Source organism: Natrix helvetica (genome assembly GCF_964273705.1).
Source record: "Natrix helvetica genome assembly, chromosome: Z".
In the NCBI taxonomy this organism is placed as follows: domain Eukaryota; kingdom Metazoa; phylum Chordata; class Lepidosauria; order Squamata; family Natricidae; genus Natrix; species Natrix helvetica.
This window is the reverse complement of record NC_138554.1, coordinates 57,529,040-57,550,041: the sequence shown is the minus strand read 5'-3', so window position 1 is coordinate 57,550,041 and position 21,002 is coordinate 57,529,040. Positions and strand designations below refer to the sequence as shown.

The 21,002-nt window shown below is 38.1% G+C and overlaps 1 protein-coding gene across 1 annotated transcript; it reads left to right on the top strand.

The window, feature by feature from the left end:
* The first annotated feature begins 12,047 nt into the window (after positions 1–12,047).
* PSMC3IP (PSMC3 interacting protein) lies at positions 12,048–20,558 on the top strand. Its single transcript, XM_081933341.1, has 8 exons — positions 12,048–12,167; positions 12,916–13,019; positions 13,533–13,622; positions 17,002–17,113; positions 17,288–17,433; positions 18,961–19,014; positions 19,936–19,995; positions 20,160–20,558. Exons 1-8 carry the CDS (start codon positions 12,131–12,133, stop codon positions 20,214–20,216), a joined length of 660 nt encoding a protein of 219 aa, XP_081789467.1. The 5' UTR covers positions 12,048–12,130; the 3' UTR covers positions 20,217–20,558.
* The last annotated feature ends 444 nt before the right edge of the window (positions 20,559–21,002 follow it).

Below are 21,002 nucleotides of genomic sequence, written 5' to 3'. Positions count from 1 at the left end.
GAGGCTTTATAGGAGCCTGGGGAGGGTGAAAAGAGCCTCCCCGGCCCCCGGAGGCTTCAGGGAAGCCTCCGGATGGTCCTTGAAGCCTCTGGGGGGGGCAGGGGAGGCTCTTTTCGCCCTCCCCAGGCTCCTATAAAGCCTCTGGAGCCTGGGGAAGGCAAAAAATAGCTTTTAAAAAGGTGAACTCAGCTGGCCAGCGCGCGCATGCGCGCTGGCCAGCTGACAGGGCAGCGCCTTGCGTGCCCTGACAAATGGCTCCGCGTGCCACTTGTGGCACGCATGCCATAGGTTCGCCATCACGGCCCTAGCAGATATGGCAGAAGCATACAAGAAGCAAGCTGATAAACATCGCTCCCTCCAACCCCCCTTTCGGGGGTGGGACAAAGTTTTTGTGTCTACTAAATACATAAGATTAAGGATGCCTAGTAAGAAGTTGGGTCCAAAATTTCTAGATCCTTTCCCAATAGAAAAGATAATTAACCCAGTTACAGTTCGACTCAGCCTACCCAGAATTCTAGGGAAAATTTACCCGGTGTTCCATTGAGCTTGTTGAAACCAGTAATGGGGTCTAGCATAAGGCCATCCACCCAAGTTCCCCCTCCTGTAGTGGTAGAAGGGGAAACACATTATTAGGTGAAAGTAATCTTAGATTCCAGGCTGTATAGAGGTCGCTTACAATATTTAGTGCATTGGAAGGGGTACCCTTTGTCTGAAGCTACGTGGGTGAAAAGTTGGGATCTAAAAGCAGATAAATTCGTGAAACAATTCCATGAGAAGGTCCCCGATAAGCCAAAGGGTCCCCCTGGGGGAGGCAGAGGTGGTTAATTGTGTATGGTAACTTCTAATTTTAATTCTCTTTTCCAGAAACCGTTTTCTTTTTGAAGAGAGGCCGCCTGTCAGGCCTGCAGTGGTTCCTTTAAGAATCTTTGGCCTGCCACACTTTCTTTTATTTCACTATACTGTTTCATTATTGTAGTAATGGGGGGGGGGATAGAAAGGAGTAGAATTGTGGAATGTGTTGTTGTCATTTCTTTATAGAAGCCAAGGTCATCTTTTGTCTCCGCACCTCGACACCTGACCGGAACCAGCGGGGTGGAGTTGTCAGGGTCGAAGAAGAAGATTGGACCATGTGATGGATTTATGGGAGTGGGCATAAGATTATGAACTTTCAACTGGGTGGAATTCCAGGAAGTTCTTCAGAGTTGGAATTTCACAGATGTGCCAACGTGTCTGTTTTATTAAATTAGAACTTTAAGGATAACTCTGCCTTGGACTCTGATTTATTTCTGCATGATATTTGGAATGCTGACAGCTTATAGTTGATCAAGAGTTTGTCAATACCATGACGGATCCTCAAAAAGAAAGGTGGATTGCATTTAAAGAAGTCGTACATACATTTTTAGGCAATAACAAAGATTCACTACGAAAAGATCGTCAGAAGAATGCTGAAAGCATTTCAAGCTTTAGGTTGCCTGATGAGTTTGAAAGTGCATTTCCTCCAGTCCCACCTTGACTACTTTCCTGAAAATTTGGGAGCTGTCAGTGAGAAACAAGGTGAACGATTCCACCAAGACATTAAAGAGATGGAAAGGAGATACCAGGGAAAATGGAGCATTACAATGATGGCAGACTACCATTGGATGCTTCAGAGAGACATTCCAGATGCTACTCACAAGCGTAAATGCACCAAAAGGAAGAAGAATCGAGTTTAGTGTGTGTAGGTGAGCTCATTTCAGTTCAGTTCAAAAAAGGATTTTCATGAAAATATTGTAATAAAACTTTAATTTTATAAGTCTATTTCCATTTATTTTGAGATATTGCCTTATTTAACATAGTTACCTAAATTGTCAGGAAATGTGATGTCCTATGACAAAATGGAGGTCATTTTCAGATTCAGTGCACCAAAAAACATGAAGATTATGTGAAATAACCAAAACAGCTCTCGAAATTTTTTTTTTTTGCAGACCTGTATTTAAAAGAGGTTCTGGGAGTTAGCCCACACGCTTTCTGAATGTCTGGGCAACAAAGGAGATTGGAGAAGAAACTCAGGTAGAGCTTCTCTTCAGTTCATTTGATGGTGGCCAGAAATCAGCAAATTTGTTGACAAAATCTAAATCAAAACTGCCTTCTGGAATAATAATAATAATAATAATAATAATAATAATAATAATAATAATAATAAAAATATTTATTTCTTAGCCGCACCCTCTCCCGAAGGACTCGGGGCGGCGTACAACAAAACATAGGAAATAAATATATCGACATACATATAACAAAACATATACCAAAACATATATACGACATATACAAGGAGGAGGTGAACTGATAGATAAAAACAAGTAAAAACACAATGTTTAAAAACCCCTAAATAAATTGAATGCAATTAAAATACCCCAAATAAAAAACCCGTCAGGAGCGATATAGTTGGATCAAAGTTGAGCCAGGCCAGCAACTTGAAAAAGGTGGGTCTTGAGCTTTACACGAAAGGAGCGGAGGTCAGAGGTATTCCTAATATCCGGGGGGAGGTCATTCCACAGGGCTGGGCCCGCCACAGAGAAGGCTCTACTCCTAGGCGCCGCCCCTCGACACTGTCTGGTGGACGGCACCTGGAGGAGGCCCTCTCTGTGCGAGCGGATTGGTCGCAGGGATGTATGGGGCAGAATACGATCCCGCAAGTAACTAGGAGGCCAGGTTTCTACTTTAGGACCAATAGAGTAGGTTGGCCAGATAGATGTGCAAAGGGTTTTTACTCAGGTTGAAGGCAAACCTCTAGTGGGAATGTCCTTCATCTCATACATGCATATATAAGGCAACACTCTCCTCCTCCCTTCAAAAGGGGAAAAAATCTATACTCACCTCGAAGAGTATAATCTTCCAGAGCTGAAAGACATGAGAACAAGGTCCCCTCCCCCGCAGAAAAGACATTGTTGGAGGATTAGAGGTAAGGGAGGGCGTGGGGGTGTAGTTAGCTTGCAGGCAGAGTTTGAAAAATAAAACAATCAGTTACTAAACAGATAAACTGGTAACATTATGGGGATATCACAGATGAGAAATGGGGTCTGGATTCACATGCTTCAGGAAAGAGATGAACAGGTAAAATCATTTAAACACACAATAAATGCAAGGATGAAACTTTTCTTGTAAACAAACTTAAAACATTTCCTGGGTTGTTACTTTAAGGTACAGTGAAGGAAGGAAGGAAAAAAATACTTCTCTTTACTCTGTTTTTGTTGGCCACACAAACGCAAAGTAAAGATTCCACTCTCCCTTCACTTAGTTTTCTGGGCCCGACAAACTGAGCGAAGGCAATTTCTTTTCTTTTTCTTTCTTCTTTTCAGTTTACTCTTTTCTTTCATTTAAAATTCTTGTCTTTTGGATTGGAGACATCTTAGTTACAATTACCTTGAGGGTGAAAAAGGCTTAGACACACATTTACACAAGGACAAGGAGAAAATAAGAGCGGGGAAAAAGAGAACTCTCAGGTTTACACATCCTAGTCATTCCCAGCACAAATCTGTTAAATTAGGGAAGGCACAAATCTTAAACCACGTGGTTGCATAGAAAACAGAGAAAGAGACAAACAGACAAGAGAAAAAAAAGAACCCCAACATTTTTCCTTTTCTTTTAAGAAACACACATTAGAACGCAGGACCAGAAATACTTGATAAATGCAAGACTGGGATCGCATTTTGTAGCATCTGCCCCGGAGAAGAAAAATGGTATAGTTATATATTTAAGAAAAGACTTAAAAGCTGAATTAATTGAAGCAGATCCTCAAGGTAGATATATTGCAATTGAATTATTAATAGAAGGAAAGAAAATACTCTTAATAGGAATATATGCTCCCAATCAACAACAAGAAAAATTTTATAAGTTGCTTCACACCAAATTAACACAATGGGGCTACAGATCCTGCATTTTACTGGGCGATTGGAATGGAGTACTGGATCCTGTTCAAGACAAGAAGAGTCTTTTGCAAAACACACAAATACGAACAAGATTACCTAAATCTTTTTTTGACATGATGGATGACTTTGAATTGAGGGATATCTGGAGAGAACGGAATGTTAAAGAACGGGATTTTACTTTTTTTTCTGATAGGCATCAATCCTTTTCCAGAATTGATTTTATACTAATTACAAATGATTTTTTTTTCACGGTAAAGAAGACTAAGATATGTCCGAGAACTTTAACAGATCACAACCTGGTCTGGGTGGAACTTGAATATGGAGACCGACCCAGGAGGTCTTGGAGATTAAATGAAAATTTATTTAGATATGAGAAAAATGTTACGGAATGTAAAAAAACTATTGAAAGAATATTTTGCTTTTAATATGCATAAGGGGATATCAATGGAAATGGTTTGGGACGCAAGTAAAGCATACATGAAAGGGGTTTTAGTAAATTTGAACAATGTTTATAGGTGCAGACAAAGGGAAAAACAAAGGGAATTAGAGGAAGAGATTAAAAAAAAGAGCAGGAGTTAATGTCTAAACCAGATGATAAGAAGACAAGAGATAATTACTTTACTGCAAGGACAGTTCAATATGTTAATGTCGGACCAGATAGCCACTAATTTTCTATATGCTAAACATAACACTTTTTGTAACGCCAATAAACCAGGTTGATGGCTAGCATATATGTTAAGGAAAAAACAAAGATCCCGTAATATAGAGAAAGTAGAATATAAAGGGAAGGAAGTTTTTCAACAGGATTGGTACCTTTTTAGAATTTTACACCAGATTGTATGCTGTGACAAAATACAAGGGTCAGATATAGACCGATATTTGGAGAAAGAGAAAATTCCTATACTTACAGATGAGCAAAGGGGAAGATTGAATCAACTTGTAACTGTAGAGGAAATCCTGGCAATTAAGCAGTTAAAAATCGGTAAAGCGCCTGGCACAGATGGCCTGACAGCAGTTTATTATAAAAAGTTACAACTAGAAATGATGGAACCTCTTACGGAACTATTTAATAAAATTCAAATGGAAGGCAGGGTTCCACCATCGTGGAAAACAGCTTTTATTTCATTGATTCCAAAAGAGGAACAGGATCCTACCCAGCCAAAAAACTATAGGCCTATTTCATTACTTAATACAGACTACAAAATTTTTGCTAAAATATTGGTGAATAGGTTGACAAATATAGAGTGAAAGCATTTGCGGATGACTTGGTTGTAACTTTAACTCAGCCGGGGGAATCAGTTATAGGTCTAATGAATATAATTAACCAATATGGTCAAGTATCTGGGTTCAAAGTAAATCTAGGGAAGACAAAGATGATAGCTAAAAATATGACTACGAATAAAAAAAAGAATTAGAAAGAGTAACAGGATGTGAGATAGTAAAAAAGGTTAAATACTTAGGAATTTGTATTACAACTTCAAATGGGAAATTATATAAGTACAACTATGAACCATTATGGCATAAAATACAGAGAAAATTGAATACATGGAAAAAACTACAATTGTCTTTGCTGGGAAGGAGAGCAGCAGTTAAAATGAATGTTTTGCCCAAGTTTCTATTCTTCTTTCAAATGATACCAATACTTTAAAAAGACGCAAATTTGGAAGAATGGCAGAAAGGTATTAGCAACTTTGTTTGGGCAGGAAAGAAATCGAGAGTAAAACTTAAAATAATGCAAGATATATGTGAAAGAGGAGGCTTAAAAATGCCCAACTTAAAATTATACTATGAAGCAGCAGTTTTAGCAACAATTAGCGATTGGATCAACCTAACAGAGGATAGAATATTGAATATTGAGGGTTATGATTTGGTATATGGCTTGCATGCTTACTTAATATATGACAAGAAGGTTGATAAGATCTTTAAAAGTCATATTTTAAGGAATGCCTTACTGCGTGTTTGGAAAAAATATCAATATAGGTTAAACAACAAAATACCTATGTGGGGGGTGCCTAGACATGCTATAGAGAATATAAGTATAGAACAAAAACAAGATCTAACTACATATGCAGAACTCCTTAGTATGGATAGAGGTGCGCTGCAGCTGAAATCTTTGAATGTATTAAGAGATAAAAGGATAATTCAAACCTGGTTCCAGTATGGTCAGTTACAGGCTAGATGGAAAAAAGACCAGAAATCCGGTATTATCCAAAGTGAGGATAACTTGATAAAACAAATTAGGGATCAGGGTTCAATGCATATAAAAAGGTTGTACAATGTATTGATAGAAATAGACTCAGAAACAGAATTAGTTAAAGATTGTATGATAAAATGGGCACAAAATTTTGAGGAACCAATAATGATGGAAACATGGGAAGAGATTTGGGTAAGAAATGTAAAATTTACACAAGCTCAGAACTTGAGAGAGAATTTCTATAAGATGTTGTACAGATGGCATTTAGATCCAAAAAGGCTAGCCTGTATGTAACCGAATTTACAATCTAACTGTTGGAGATGTGATTGTGTTAATGCCACGTACTACCATATTTGGTGGACTTGTAAAAAAGTTAAAGCATTTTGGATAAAAATATGGTGGGTTATTCAAAATATGTTGAAAAAGAGGATAAAGTTTACACCCCAGTTGTTTTTATTAGGTATAGTTTCAGACTGTACTGTCATAGAGACTAACCTGATCTTGAACCTAACGACGGCAGCAAGATTGTTGGTGGCGCAATACTGGAAGAAGGAAGGACGACTTCTGGTAGCCGAAGGCGACAGACGTGTGCGTCTGCCTTCTCACTGCCTCGGTGGGCTCCCCTGGATTCTAGGGGGGCACAGGGTGCCTTGGAGTGGCGCCCTGCCGTAGGGGTGGCTTGCTGGGACCCCCTGGAACGGCTGCTTATTGATTGTTCTGCAGTTTTTTCCTGGACTTTGTTTCAACCAGTGAAAGAGTTAAAAGTGGAGGGGGGAGGGAATTTCCACCCCCCTCGGAAAAGCGGCGCTTGGAAAATCTCTCCCTTGCGAGGGAAAGAGAGAAAATTCAAAAATTTTTAAAATACTTTCACTTCCCTTGATTAATGGGGGGAAAAGGAAAAGAAAACCTTTTTTTCTTTGTTTTTCTCTTTTGACTACAACTGTGAGAGAAAGGATGGTTGAACTGATTCTTCTTTAAGCTATTTATGGGAATTTTGATTTTGCTGTTTCCTAACCACCACTGCTGGCTGAGCCAAGATGGCTCACTTCCTCTTTCTTCTTTGCCTGTGAGCATGAGACTCCTCTCTTGAAAGACTTTGTTTGCCTTGATTTAATTTTCACCCCAGAGATCTCCAGGAGCCTCTTCAAACAAACCTTTTCCCTGGATTTGGAATGTTTTGATCCACCCATCTGCTTTGGTCTTGAATTAAACAACTTGTTCTCCTTTGGATTTGCCTGTTTGGTGGCCTCGACCAGCTGTGCTTTCCTACGGACACCATTCTTTGTATAGAACAATAACTATCTCCGAGCTTCATGATGGGTCCAAAAAAATTACCATCTGGAAAGGCCTCATCGGCCCCAACATCTTCTACGTCCAGCCCCATTGCCCACTAGTCACAGTTGGGGTCTTTTCTACAACCTAAAGCCCCTGAAGAGAGTTCAAAGGATTTCTCTACTCAGCAGATGCTTCAGGCCCTCTTAAAGGGACAGGACGAAATGAAAAAACAGTTGCAGGACTTAAATGATCAGCTCAGAGAGACACAACAAAAAACTACACAGAATGAGCAGCGGATAGGTGTACTGGAGGAGGGTGCGGTTGGGATGAGGAGCGGCCTGGAGGCAATCCAAAGGGGGAATATAGAATTTGAGAATCATATGATAAAAACGGAATTTGAAAGGATGTCTTTTTTTCTTAGGTTTCAAAATTTACCAGAAGTTGAAAATGAAGATCTTGAAGAGATTATGACCACAATGTTAGCAGAATATATTAACAGAGATAAACAACAGCTTGGGTGGGATATTGACTTGATTTATAGGATTAATTCAGCCTATGCAAGAACACATAATGTCCCAAGGGAAGTTCATGTTAAATTTCTTAGAAAAACCACAAGAGATGAGTTCTAGGAGCTCAGAGGGGAGGACCATTAAAATATAAGAATAAAGAAATAGTCATTCTTAAGCAGATCCCAAAGAAAGTAAGAGATAAGAGAAGGAAATATACCTTCTTAGCAAAAAAATTATATGGGATCTGGTTCAGGTGGCTGCTACCAGAAGGCATGTTGATTTTTTGGGAGGGCAGTAGAATTAGAATTAATACAGTGGCGGAAGCAGAGGCTTTCATGAAAAAACATACTGCTCTATTAGGTGATGTGTGGGATCCTACACAAGATACAAAGCAGGGAGGGGCTGAGGCCCTGCCAGTGGACGGGGGGGGGGGGGAGAGGAGACAACAAGAAGACTCAGATCACAAAAGTGAATTGAAACACTATTCCAAATGTTGTCACAATGTATTTTTAAGGAAGTGACAAAAGTAAAATGATTGAAACATACTGATGATTTGGTGTTAAATTTAAAACTGCTAATATCTATGTAAATGTTCATAGTTTTCTATTTTTCTTTTTTGTAAAAGTTGTGAGACCTGGGGGGGCTTCTCTCCCCCCCCGCACAATGTAGCTGTCAAAATGTTTCATAACCTTTTACCCTTTTTCCTTTGTAAAAAAATTTTTTTAAACCAATAAAAATTTTAAGAACAAAAAAAAAAAAAAAAACTGGAAGAAGGAGGAGTTGCCTACTATCCAAGAATGGATGTTAAAAGTAGCAAACTTAGCACAGATGGCCAAAATTTCAGCGTATTTGAAAGATCATTTGGATGAGAAGTACAAGCTGGATTGGACAAGATGGATTGACTATATTCAAAACAAATACCGGACTAAAAAAATTCAGTTAGCTTATGAATGAAGGCATAAAGGACACTACAATTTATTCCAAGTTAGTTTAATAAAGGGGGAGTTAAAGCATAAGAATATGCTTTAGCATAAGTTAGCTTATGTTAGCATATGGTTGTTAAATGTTTATATCCTGTATTTTGCTCTGGGAGGTTGGGGGGAGGAAGGGCGGTAAGAGAGAAGGGTAAGGGGGGATGATAATTGTAAAATTTATTTAAAATTTTTAATAAAAAAATAAAATAAAAGGTAGCTGGATGATTGTGAGCTAGTTGCATGGGATCTCTCTATGCAGTCACCAGAAATCAAAGTCCATTTGAAAGAATGCAAACAATAGAAGCTTTATATAGATTTTAAATATTATGGTAAAGAAAAGGAGCAATATCATGTTAAAACTGTGCCACTAAATCCCAACCTGAATAATGATTTCTAACTTTCAGCCAACATATTTTTCTTCTGCTTTCAATTCTATTTTAGGAGCTCATACTACCCAGTAATCTACATACATGGTAGTGTCGGAGTCGTGAGATAATTTAGTTGGATTTCATTGACATTCTTTGAGCTGATATTCTAATTCTCATTTACTCCTCTAGGATTATTCCTGTGTAACTGCCTTGTTTTAGGAATTTACCCAACATCTGAACTGCCAACTGCTATTATGGCAGGTTACATATTATATTGTTGAAGAACCCACTGCTTTTTGGTGTCACCAGAATTCTCACCCAATTCCTTATTTTGAGAGAATGGCGTGATGTGCAGAGTGACTATGCTTCACCCCAAATTTGTGATTAACTGTGGCCTATTACCAATCTTCGTGGGCTGGAATGGAGAGTATAGAAATCAGTTTGAGTAAAGTTTGGGAGTCTTTTATGGAAGGAAGCTGATATGATGATTTATGTGTTAAAAGTACAAAACTGATTCAGAAGAAAGGAGGCATCAACAGTGAAGGCCTGGCATGTGATGCCTTGGATCAGCATATGCTTGGTGGAATCCAATGGTGATTTTAGCACCCAACATTGTTGCCATTGTGATGTAAAAAAAATAAAATATTCTGGGGAGATTACTAATAAGACACATAAGGGTGACTCATCTGGTGAAATGTAAACTGAGGCGAGCCTAATCTAAAGAGAGTGTATAGATCAGAGCTGTGGTGGAGGAATACCATTCCCGGTCAGCACTATCAGGAGGTGTTTCAGGCTACCAACTTGAATCTCTAACAGCTTACTTATTGAAAATGAAGCTAGTAGAAACTGTATTTGTACTTGAAAGGTGTAAGAAGGGAAAAGCCAACCTGAGTGGTTCACCAGATTGTTAGCTTCTGCTTGATCCACTACTTAGTATGTTATAATAAGATAATATATGTTTTATTAACTATTGGATTATTGATTATTTTGTGTAGTGTACTGCTTCAATATTACCTTATTGCAGGATGTTTTAAGTTGGGGAAGCATTCTAATTCTGGTTTCAGGAGGAATATATGTATAGCAGCGGGCACTGGAGGGGCCATTCCAGGGAAAACAGAATCACCCACGTAACCTCAATCCTTACTTCCAATCTAATGACTCCAATCTTGAATCCTAGAAGTCTCAAGCTCTGAAGAATAAATGCCTGGTTTGTTTATAATAAGGTTCTACTCATCTATGATTTGGTAACATGTATTGCAAAATTTGATATATATTGCAAACCTTGTTAGGCAAGAATGATGATGTATGTCAGATTCCCCATTAGACAGATGACACCCAACATGCTACTAAAGAAGAGCTTAGATTGTTGTAAGATACTGGTGATTATGATACTGATCAGGGGTATCAAACTCCCAGCCTGGCATCATCATGTGATGTATCGGGATTTTTACCCCCCTTCGCTAAACTGGGCATGGGCGTGGCCAGTATGTGACACATCCAGCCCGCGGGCAGGAGTTTGACAGCCCTGGTTTAGATTAAAGCCTTCAGGGATATCTAATAATAGGACACAAGCCATGTGGTCCTGTCCACCATTAAACTATCTTTCCAAGCAGCCTCCATGTCTCCAGTGTCTTTTCCCCCACTTGGAGCTGAACCCAGAAGGACCTTTCTTCCAATAGTACAAAGGAAAATGTAGTTTTACTTTGCAACCTATGATAATAAAACAATTGGATAACTTACCAATTTCTGACAGTATAATTATTTCTTTAATGTTAACAAATTCTTAAAACTACTAATATATTGAATATAGATTGAGAGAGAGAGAGAGATCACAATTTTGTTTGTTTTTCTCTGTAATGGTATATGGGTGTTTTCCATTTTTAGGAACTTTAAGATGGTAGACTTCAAATTTCAGAATGCCCTAGACAGATTGCTGTCTGTAGAACTCTTGAGAGTTTAAGTCCATACATCTTGAAAATGCAAACATTGTTCCATGGATGCAACTTTGGACTTTGAAGAAGAAAAAGTTTGCTGTTGGAAAAGACTCCTGAGAGTATCATAGACAGCCATGAAAATAAATAAATGGATCATAAAACAAATCGAATCAGGATTGTCATTCAAGGCACATGAAACAAGTATCAACCTCATATTATAATATTCTTTATACATGGGAAGACCCATTCACATTGAGAAATCTCTCATGGTAGGAAAAGCGGAAGGAAAGTGAAGTTTGGTTTAGTGGTTAAAGCACTAGGCTAGAAACCAGGAGACTGGGTTCTAATCCCACTTTAAGAAGGAAAGCCAGCTAGATGACTTTGGGCCAGTCATTCTCTCTTAGCCCAAACCACCTTACAAAGTTGTTGTGGAGAAACTAGAAGGAAGAAAGAATATTAGGCATTTTCACCTCCATAAGTGTTATTTGTAACATAATAATAATAATAATAATAATAATAATAATAATAATAATAATAATAATAATAATAATAATAATAATAATAATAATAATAATAATAATAATAATAATAATAATAATAATAATAATAATAATAATAATAATAATAATAAAGAAGGGATATAAATATAAATATCCCCAGGCATTTCTGTCACTGGTTTCTAACAAAAACAGAGGTTAGTTAACATCCATCGTGACTATCTCTCAGAAAATAGCAGGGGAAAATCTAATTTTCTTGGCTCCTTTTTTCAGTCCCTAGGAGTTCAAAGGCAGCCAAGAGACTTAGATGAGCTAGTACTAGTCATTTTAAATGGCAAAAGACAGCTTTGGATCGCCAAATGACGTTGACGTTCAACCCGGAAGTCGATTTTTTTTGACATATATCTATTTTTGGGGCTTCTGTCTCAGGCAGGAGCTTCCGCTTCCTACAGGAGTCCCGCCTTGATCAGGATGAGCGGAGGAGGGAAGAAGCGCGACGCATCTGATGGTAACGCAAGTAGAAACTCAAAGAGGGTGTTGCGCGGATCCCTAGTCCTCTTCCGCTTTTCATATACAAGGCAAAGCGGGCTTATCGTGAAATCCGCTTTATTTAAAAAAATAAAATAAAACTCCCTTGTTTCCAGCATTTGAAAGACGAACCCAACTATAGGATGCAGAGTGTAGGATCTTCGCATTCCCCTTCTTTTTTTAAACAACACCCTAATCGGACATTTCCCAAATTTTACATTTCCCACCATCGCCAGGAAATGTGTGGGAGTGTTGCTGCTTTGGAAAGGCTTGCAGTGTTTGTTTGATATATACTTATTCTGTAACTCTTTACTCTTAAAAAAAAGGAAATTAAAAAAATACCAGCTAAAAATGCAAACTAAGAGGCAAAAGAAAAAAATATTTTATACTTATCAATGGTCACTGGTCTACCAATGAATTTGCTATTGTGATATAAATAGTACAAGATATTATATTGTAAGATATATAATACAAGATATTATATTGTAAGATATCACAGTCTATACCATAATAAGACATATTGCTGGAATATTGACAAAGCTGTGTGGCGTTTAGTAGCTTTGCAGTAAGCTTCTCTGCTTATGGCCTAGCTTTTTTTTTTAACAGATGGAAAATGTTATTCATTCTCCAAATATTGAACTATATATGAGAAAAGATTCTGTTTTTATGTGATTTCCTCATATGCTAGCCTGTCGTTATAATTTTCTTTTTTCCTTTTTGATTTGGAGAATGTGCTGCCATCCTACTACGTTATCTTCTGGAGCAGAACCGGCCTCATAGTGCTCAGGATGTCTTTAGCAACTTACAGAAACAACATGGATTGGGCAAGACGGTAAGACAAGATGTCAGCAGTGTGGGATTTGTGTTAGCTCCAGCGGTCAAAATAACATTGCACTTCACTTTCCAAATGTATGCTACGTATCTTTTAAATTCTCCAAATTGGGTATTTTAACTTAACATAATCCTAATCTACAAGAATAACGAATGTTCATAATGTTCATGACATGAACCATTGGAGAAACTGATTGGTTAAAAAATACTTTGGTTTCTCTGCTTATGGCATCAGTTTTTATTGGTACTGTGTTATGCAGCATGTTACACTTTAAGCAGACACATTCACATATTGGCATTAACTCCCAACTACCTCTATCACCTGGGTTGGCAGGTTTCTTCTGAAATGCCATGTGTATTTTGAACAATTGTGCTCAGTTCTCCTATAGCAAATAATTTTCTCTGTCAAATTTTCGTCTTCCTTTGATGTTCAAACAATTTGCAGTTTTCATTTCAGCCCTCCATTTTGTTGTGAATTTTTCTCATTCTGCTTCTTGTTTTCTGTTTGATTTAGGCTGTAGTGAAGGCACTGGAGCAGTTGGCTCAGCAAGGGAAGATCAACGAAAAGGTTTATGGGAAACAGAAGATTTATTTTCCAGATCAGGTGAAATGCCATTCTGTGAAACTTAAATTTAACTTCTATCACTCCAGGGGAAAAAAACAGAAACAAAGCCTCAGCAAGAAAACTAATTCAGTCTGTTTCAAGGACTGTCAAAATCCATGTCCTTTTCTAAAACCAATAACCAATATCAACAACCAGAGCTATCTAAATCCATCTTATATACCAGCTGTTTCACATCTTCAACTTTTGTTTTCCAGAGTCTTTTAGTAACTTAAAAGACTGTGATGCCAGCCCAACACTTCTACAAATTGGAATTAACTTCTGATCTCAGTTTGTATTTTTTAGCTAGCTACATTAAACATTTGTTTGGGCTGGATATGTAAATAGCCAGCAGAAACAGGCAGCAGGAAGATGTGTGGTAGCTGGTACTTAAGTTTTGTGGCTTGGTGAGGCGGCTAGTGGGGGAGGGGAGACGGGAACTGGACTGAACTACAGGTCAAGCTGCGCGTGCACCTGCCTGCGTGCCAGCCCGCCATACACGAATTGAGTTATATGTACCCGTGTGTGCGCCAGTCCACCGCTTGCATGAATCAAGCTGCACATGCAGGCGTATGTTGCCAGCCTGTGGCCCAGTTGCAAATACACCACAGTCTGGTAATGGGCTGCGGCCCAAAGATTACAGACCCCTGATCTAGACAGCTCTGGTTTTTGATGCATGGCAGGATGCATGCCATGAAGGTATTGGCCTGGGACATAGGAACCCCACATTCATATTTCTTCTTATCCCCCAAGTGACTTTAGGCCAGTTACTGTGTCTGCCAATGAATCCCATGGAGCTGCTGTTTGCAGGGGTAAATTGAGGGAGGGAGTGCCATAATTCTTCATGCATTCTGAGTTTCTGAAGGAAGATGGGATAGAAATATAACAAAAGAACAATTAAATAAATAAAAATGTTAGTTATTAGGAAACTAAAGTGGAAAGTTATTACGCTCTAGTAGAGGCATGTGAGCTTCCCAGATGAATCCATTTAGCCAGCAGTTGACCGAATACTGAACTAGATAAGAACAGTTCCCAAAAGAAACCAGCATGGCTGCATAAAGAACTCTGACAAATTGAAAGACAAAAAGGATAACTATAAAAAGTGGAAAGAGGGGGACATAACTAAAACAGAATATTAGCAAATAGCCTGAGCCTGTAAAGATGAAGTGAGGAAAGCTAAGGCTCACAATGAAGAAAGGCTTGCCACAAAAGTAAAAAATAACAAAAAAAGCTTCTTCAAACATGTTAAAAACAAGAAAAAGATTATGGAAACAATTGGTCCATTGCTGGGAGAAAGTGGCAAGAAGGTGACAAGCGACAGGGAGAAAGCAGAACCATTTAACTCATGTTTTGCATCTGTCTTTACACAAAGGGATAAACAGTCCAACCTATCAAAAACAGCACCACAAAAATCAGATTAGGAACACAAGTTGAAATAGGGAAGAAAATGGTAAGTGAGCACCTGTCTACCCTAGATGAGTTCAAATCACCAGGACTGGATGCATTACACTCCAGGGTTCTGAAGGAACTGGCAGACGAGATCTCAGATCCACTGAACTATATCTTTCAGAGATCCTGGAGCACCGGGAAACTGCCAGAGGACTGGAAAAGAGCTGATATGGTTCCCATCTTCAAAAAAGGAAAAAAAAATAGATCCAGGAAACTACAGCAGCCTGACCTCAATACCAGGGAAGATTCTGGAAAAGATAATCAAGCAACGAATTAGCGAACACCTAGAAGTAAACAAAGTAATAGCCAAAAGCCAACATGGGTTTGTCAAAAACAGATCATGCCAGACTAATCTTATTGCATTCTTTGACAAAATGGCAAAAGTAGTAGAGCAGAGGAATGGCGTCGATATGGTTTACTTGGACTTCAGTAAGGCATTTGATAAAGTAGACCAAAACCTACTACTAGATAAAGTAGAAGAATGTGGGTTAGACAGCATCACCACCAGATGGATTCGTAACTGGCTGACCAACCGCACTCAGCGTGTAGTCCTCAATGAAACTGCATCTACATGGAGGGAAGTATGCAATGGAGTACCCAAGGCTCCGTTTTAGGCCCAGTACTCTTCAACATCTTCATCAATGATTTGGATGAGGGAATAGATGGGAACTCATCAAATTTGCAGATGACATCAAGCTGGTAGGAATAGCCAACGGTCCAGAAGACAGGCTTAAGATACAGAAGGATCTTGACAAACTTGAACATTGGGCACTATCTAATAAAATGAAATTCAATGGTAAAAAGAGTAAGGTTCTACATTTAGGCAAGAAAAGCAACGCACAGGGACATATAGGTGGTACCTTGCTCAACAGTAGTAACTGAGAGAGATCTTGGAGTCCTAGTGGACAACCATTTAAATATGAGCCAGCAGTGTGCAGGAGCTGCCAAAAAAGCCAACACAGTTCTAGGCTACATCAACAGAGGGATAGAATCAAGATCATGAGAAGTGTTAATACCACTTTATAATGCCTTGGTAAAGCCACACTTGGAATACTGCATTAAGTTTTGGTCGCCATGATGTAGAAAAGATGTGGAGACTCTAGAAAGAGTGCAGAGAAGAGCAACAAAGATGATTAGGAGACTGGAGACTAAAACATATGAAGAACGTTTGCAGGAACTGGGTATATCTAGTTTAATGAAAAGGAGGACTAGGGGAGACATGATAGCAGTGTTTCAATATCTCAGGGGTTGCCACAAAGAAGAGGGAGTCAAGCTATTCTCCAAAGTACCTGAGGGTAGAACAAGAAGCAATGGGTGGAAACTAATCAAGGAGAGAAGCAACTTAGAACTGGGAAATTTCCTGACAGTTAGAACAATTAATCAGTGGAACAGCTTGCTTCCAAAGGTTGTGAATGCCCCAACACTGGAAGTATTTAAGAAGATGTTGGATAGCCCTTTGTCTGAAACGGTATAGGGTTTCCTGCCTAGGCAGGGGGTTGGACTAGAAGACCTCCAAGGTCCCTTCCAACTCTGCTATTATATTGTAGAAGATGATGGAATTTTCTTATATACTGGTAAATTAAGTTGAAGCTTAATATTACAAGACAAATAGTTTTATACTTTTGCACCAAATTTTTAAGCTCCAGAGAAAGAAGCTTGATGGAGATGCTGTTTTACAGTTTTATTAAATAAGCAAATTGCTTCTCAGTTGAAAATTATTTCTTTGTAAATAGATAATGATTGTTTTGGAAGAGAAGTGCATTGGCTAAATATACTATAAGGATAGTACGAGGATATACAATAAAGGTTTTATTTTCACAAAAACTTGATTGCTTGGAATGTGGTTTATGCCATTATAGCATAATAGAAAATATACATAAAACTTCTGCTGATCATCTTAGATTTATGCTTCGTCCTATACATGTTTTTCCAGAATCGTTTTGGTAATATGAGTGAATCAGATCTCAAGGGCTTGGACAATGAGATTTCAGAACTGTCTTGCAAAGTTCAGACACTCCAACAGAACTGTCGTCACATGGAATCAGGTGCGTTCAGGAAGGTTAAATCTGTTTGTTAAATGTGAATACATGTGCAATTGAGTGCTTGAGTGGCATGGAACCTTTGAGAACTGTTTGTATCTGAGCTGCAGCTGAAATGCCTGCACACCTTCCCACTGACCAGTACTATTTCAGCAATTCTAACTAGTAATTCCATTCCAGAACTGAAAGAACTGAAAGGCTCTATGACAACCCCAGAGATGGTTAAAGAAATTGAAGAGTTAAAAAAAGATTGTGCCAATTATACAGAGAAATTGGAACGGATCAAATCTGCTGCCAATCATGTGTCCCCTGAGGAGAAAGAAAAGGTAACAAAGCTGCAAAGGGAGGTTCCAGTGGCAGAGAAAGAGATGGTTGAGACTGCCCATTCCGGTTGCCTCACTATCCTATAGCAACCATATATAAGGGCAGTGGAAGTCCTGAAATTAAGTCAAGCATCAGAGAGAGGACAGTCCCAGGACGCCAAAATACATTGTTCTTTGCTAATAATCAAATCTTTATTATGGCCACAAGCCAGCATATAGAGGGTTAAGGTGCAGTCAGTTAAAAACAGATTTTTAAAAAAGCTAAAAGATATAAAATAAATATGTATAAAAATCTAAAGGGAAGAGTAGAAGCATTAAATATAACATAAAGCTTAGTATATGGAAGACTATTACATAGTACTCCAATATAATAAGCTTTATGCCCATTTAGTTTATGGCACATATCATTAGCTAATGAATTGTACAGAAATTTACAACATTGTAAATATTTATTTGCTAACAATTCTTCATGGGATCTGGGGAACTCCCACAACCTGGCATACATCAAGAGCATTGAAAATCTAAGTGTCTAATTAGAATCTACTGTATTTTTCGGAGTATAAGACACACCGGAGTATAAGACGCACCAAGGTTTTGAAGAGGCAAATTTTAAAAAAAAGTAGGTAGGTAGATAGAGGGAGAGAGAAATACAGTAGGCAGGTAGGGAGAGAGAGTAGGTAGGTAGGTAGATAAAGGGATAGAGAGAGAAATAGAGAGATATAGTAGGTAGATAGAGGGGGTAGGTAGGTAGGTAGAGGGATATAGAGAAATAGAAAGAAAGAGAGAGAGAGAGAAATACAGTAGGAGGTAGGGAGAGAGAGTGAGTGAGTATGTAGGTAGATGTTTCCAGGTGTATTTATCCATGTGCTGGAGAAGGAAATCGCTGACAATCTGCAGTACCTAAGATTTGTTTCTGCTGGCACAGCACTTGATCAATCTAATTCTCATCAATCACTCTTAACTAAAGAGCTTTCCTAAAACGGGGGAAGAAATGTTTTTGCACTCTGCAAACCTCCCAAAAACGGCTCATTTTTTAAAAAGGTAAGCCCTGGGGGGCTTGCAGAGTGCTCCTGGAGGGATGGGGGTGGGTCAAAAACGAGCAAAAAACGGCCCGTTTTTCAGAAAAACGGGCCAATTTTTTGTCAAAAAAATTGCATGCATAGCTTTATGGAGGCTTATAGAGTGCTGCTGGGGGCTGCAAAAAACGGCTCATTTTTTGCTCATTTCTGCCCTCCCCAGCCCCCAGGAGTTCTCTGAAAGCCTCCATAAGGGTATGCACGGACATTTTGGTGAAGGGGGTGGAGCTTCAGGAGGCAAAAAAATGCTGTATTCGATAAGACGCACCCAGATTTTCAGCCTCTTCTAATTGGCATTAACATGGGAATAAACATGAATGTTCTTTTAAGGCCCTTTTCTTGCAGGTAGTTTGTCTACACTCAGTTTTGGATGCTGCAGCTTTTGTTCCTAAATCAAAGCTGGCTGCAGTCTGAGCTGAAAACATAAGGACTGCTTGGGTTTTGTTGATTGCAGGTATACAATGAGAAAAAGCTGTACTGCAAAGAATGGCGTCGCCGCAAGAGAATGGTAAGGCACAACTATTTACGGTTTTAAAAATGTGTTGAGTGTGTATCTAGGAAACCAACAGAATACATTCTAAATATCCTATTTTTCAAATGTAAAAGATAAGATTCAAATGATACCTTACAATATACAGCTACAGACTCACTTTCCATGCATATTTTAATCTGGTTTTGAATGCAGGGATTCCTGCCTATTATCTGTTAAACAAAAGGGTGCATACTTCCTCTTTTTGTGTTGAAAATAATTTGCTTATTCGTGTCAGAAACATTAAAATAAAACATGGCATAAAATTTATAATATAAAATACACAATTAATATATGTACAAGTTAGTTGAAAATAAGAGTATAACTTTCTTGGCATGGATGTTTTGGGAAGCTTCAGCTGTTGAAAAATGTAGCAATATGGAAAGTTATGTGTGCTCTAAGAACTGCACGTTCATTTTCTTTGTGTAAATTGTTAAACCAAACCAAACACTTGACCTTTTGGATCAATTATAATAAAAATTTGGGAAATGGGATTATTGAAAAGGCAGCATAGCAACAAATAATTGTGAATTTTTTAATTTTTTCATAAATCAGTCTTTTGTTTTTTAACAAAATATTTCCAATTGATTTTTCTTTTTAATAAGAATTTAATATGAAGTTTTGTATCTCCTTAAGATGGACATTCCTTTATCTTTTTTCTTATTTCCCTTTTGAATCATATTTATGTAAAATGATAGAAAAAGTGTTATGACTTAGATTTTGAAAAAATGATTTTTATTTTTATTGCTTACCAATTCCAATTGCTAACCAGTCGTGTTTTCAACTAGTTAAGACAAATTCATATATTTTCTCCTATAATTACCAGATCTGTGTTTTTTGTCTGCCAATCTTTTTGTAGAAAGGATAGCAACTAAACATATGACATAACTTTCTCAATAGGCAACAGAATTACTTGATGCAATCCTTGAAGGCTACCCGAAAAGCAAGAAACAGTTCTTTGTGAGTATTACATGTAAACTGATATTGAGAGCCACAGGTATGTAAGCAGGCTCTTGGTCAGTTCTAACTGTGGATCGCTCAACTACTGTGCCAGGTATGGTCTGCAGAATGCTCTTATTTTCATTTATTACATCTTAAAAGAATATGTGTTGTTTCTTGTTCAGGAGGAAGTTGGCATTGAGACAGATGAAGATTTCAATGTTACAGTACCTTCTGTGTGAACCAAGATCTCACCTGCGTAATTTAAATCTAAGCATTCAAGTTTCAGTTTCTCATTCTATATTGCTAATTTTCAGAATTTTAAAAAAAAAATTTGCATTCATTGGGGATAAGCACACCTCCCATTTTACACTGTTTAGTTTTTTGCTAGTATTTCTCCATAGGACTTCCTAATCAGTCTCATTGTTTTGTTCTTAAAGAAGTTAGAACAAAATGTTAATATGCACTTGAGAAAATGGGGGAGGTGGCTCAAAAATACTTGAATTTCTGATAGTATTTTCTCTGTAATTGGCCTGTGTATTGTATTAACAGCATATTATGTCATTAAAGCAACACTACTACTATTCAGAGTGAGCTTATTATCCCACCAAGAATTGGGGAAATTTTAATGTCAGTTGTTATTTAGCCATCATGCTTTGCTTTATGCTATGAGTCACCTTGTGAGATGCAAATACTTTGAATACATTTTCTCCAAGCTAATTGGGCAATTGTGGGAGGAAAAACAGCTGGGTTTACCTCTTCTTTGTTACATGGAAGAAAAACAATGTACCTTGGAAAATTGAAATTAAAAGATTAGTTTCCTGACTTGGGCAAGTGGCTATTGGATCAAAGATCAGCATACTCACGTATGGTTCCATGTGACTGGCAGTCGCACTACAAGATCATGTTGCCAAAGTCTGGGTGTAAAGTACAAATTTTCAGTAGCACAAGGTCTTTATTTTTGCTAAAGGTAATACTGTTGCCTTAAGCCAGATGTATAACATTCACTTTGACATTTCAAGTTGCTG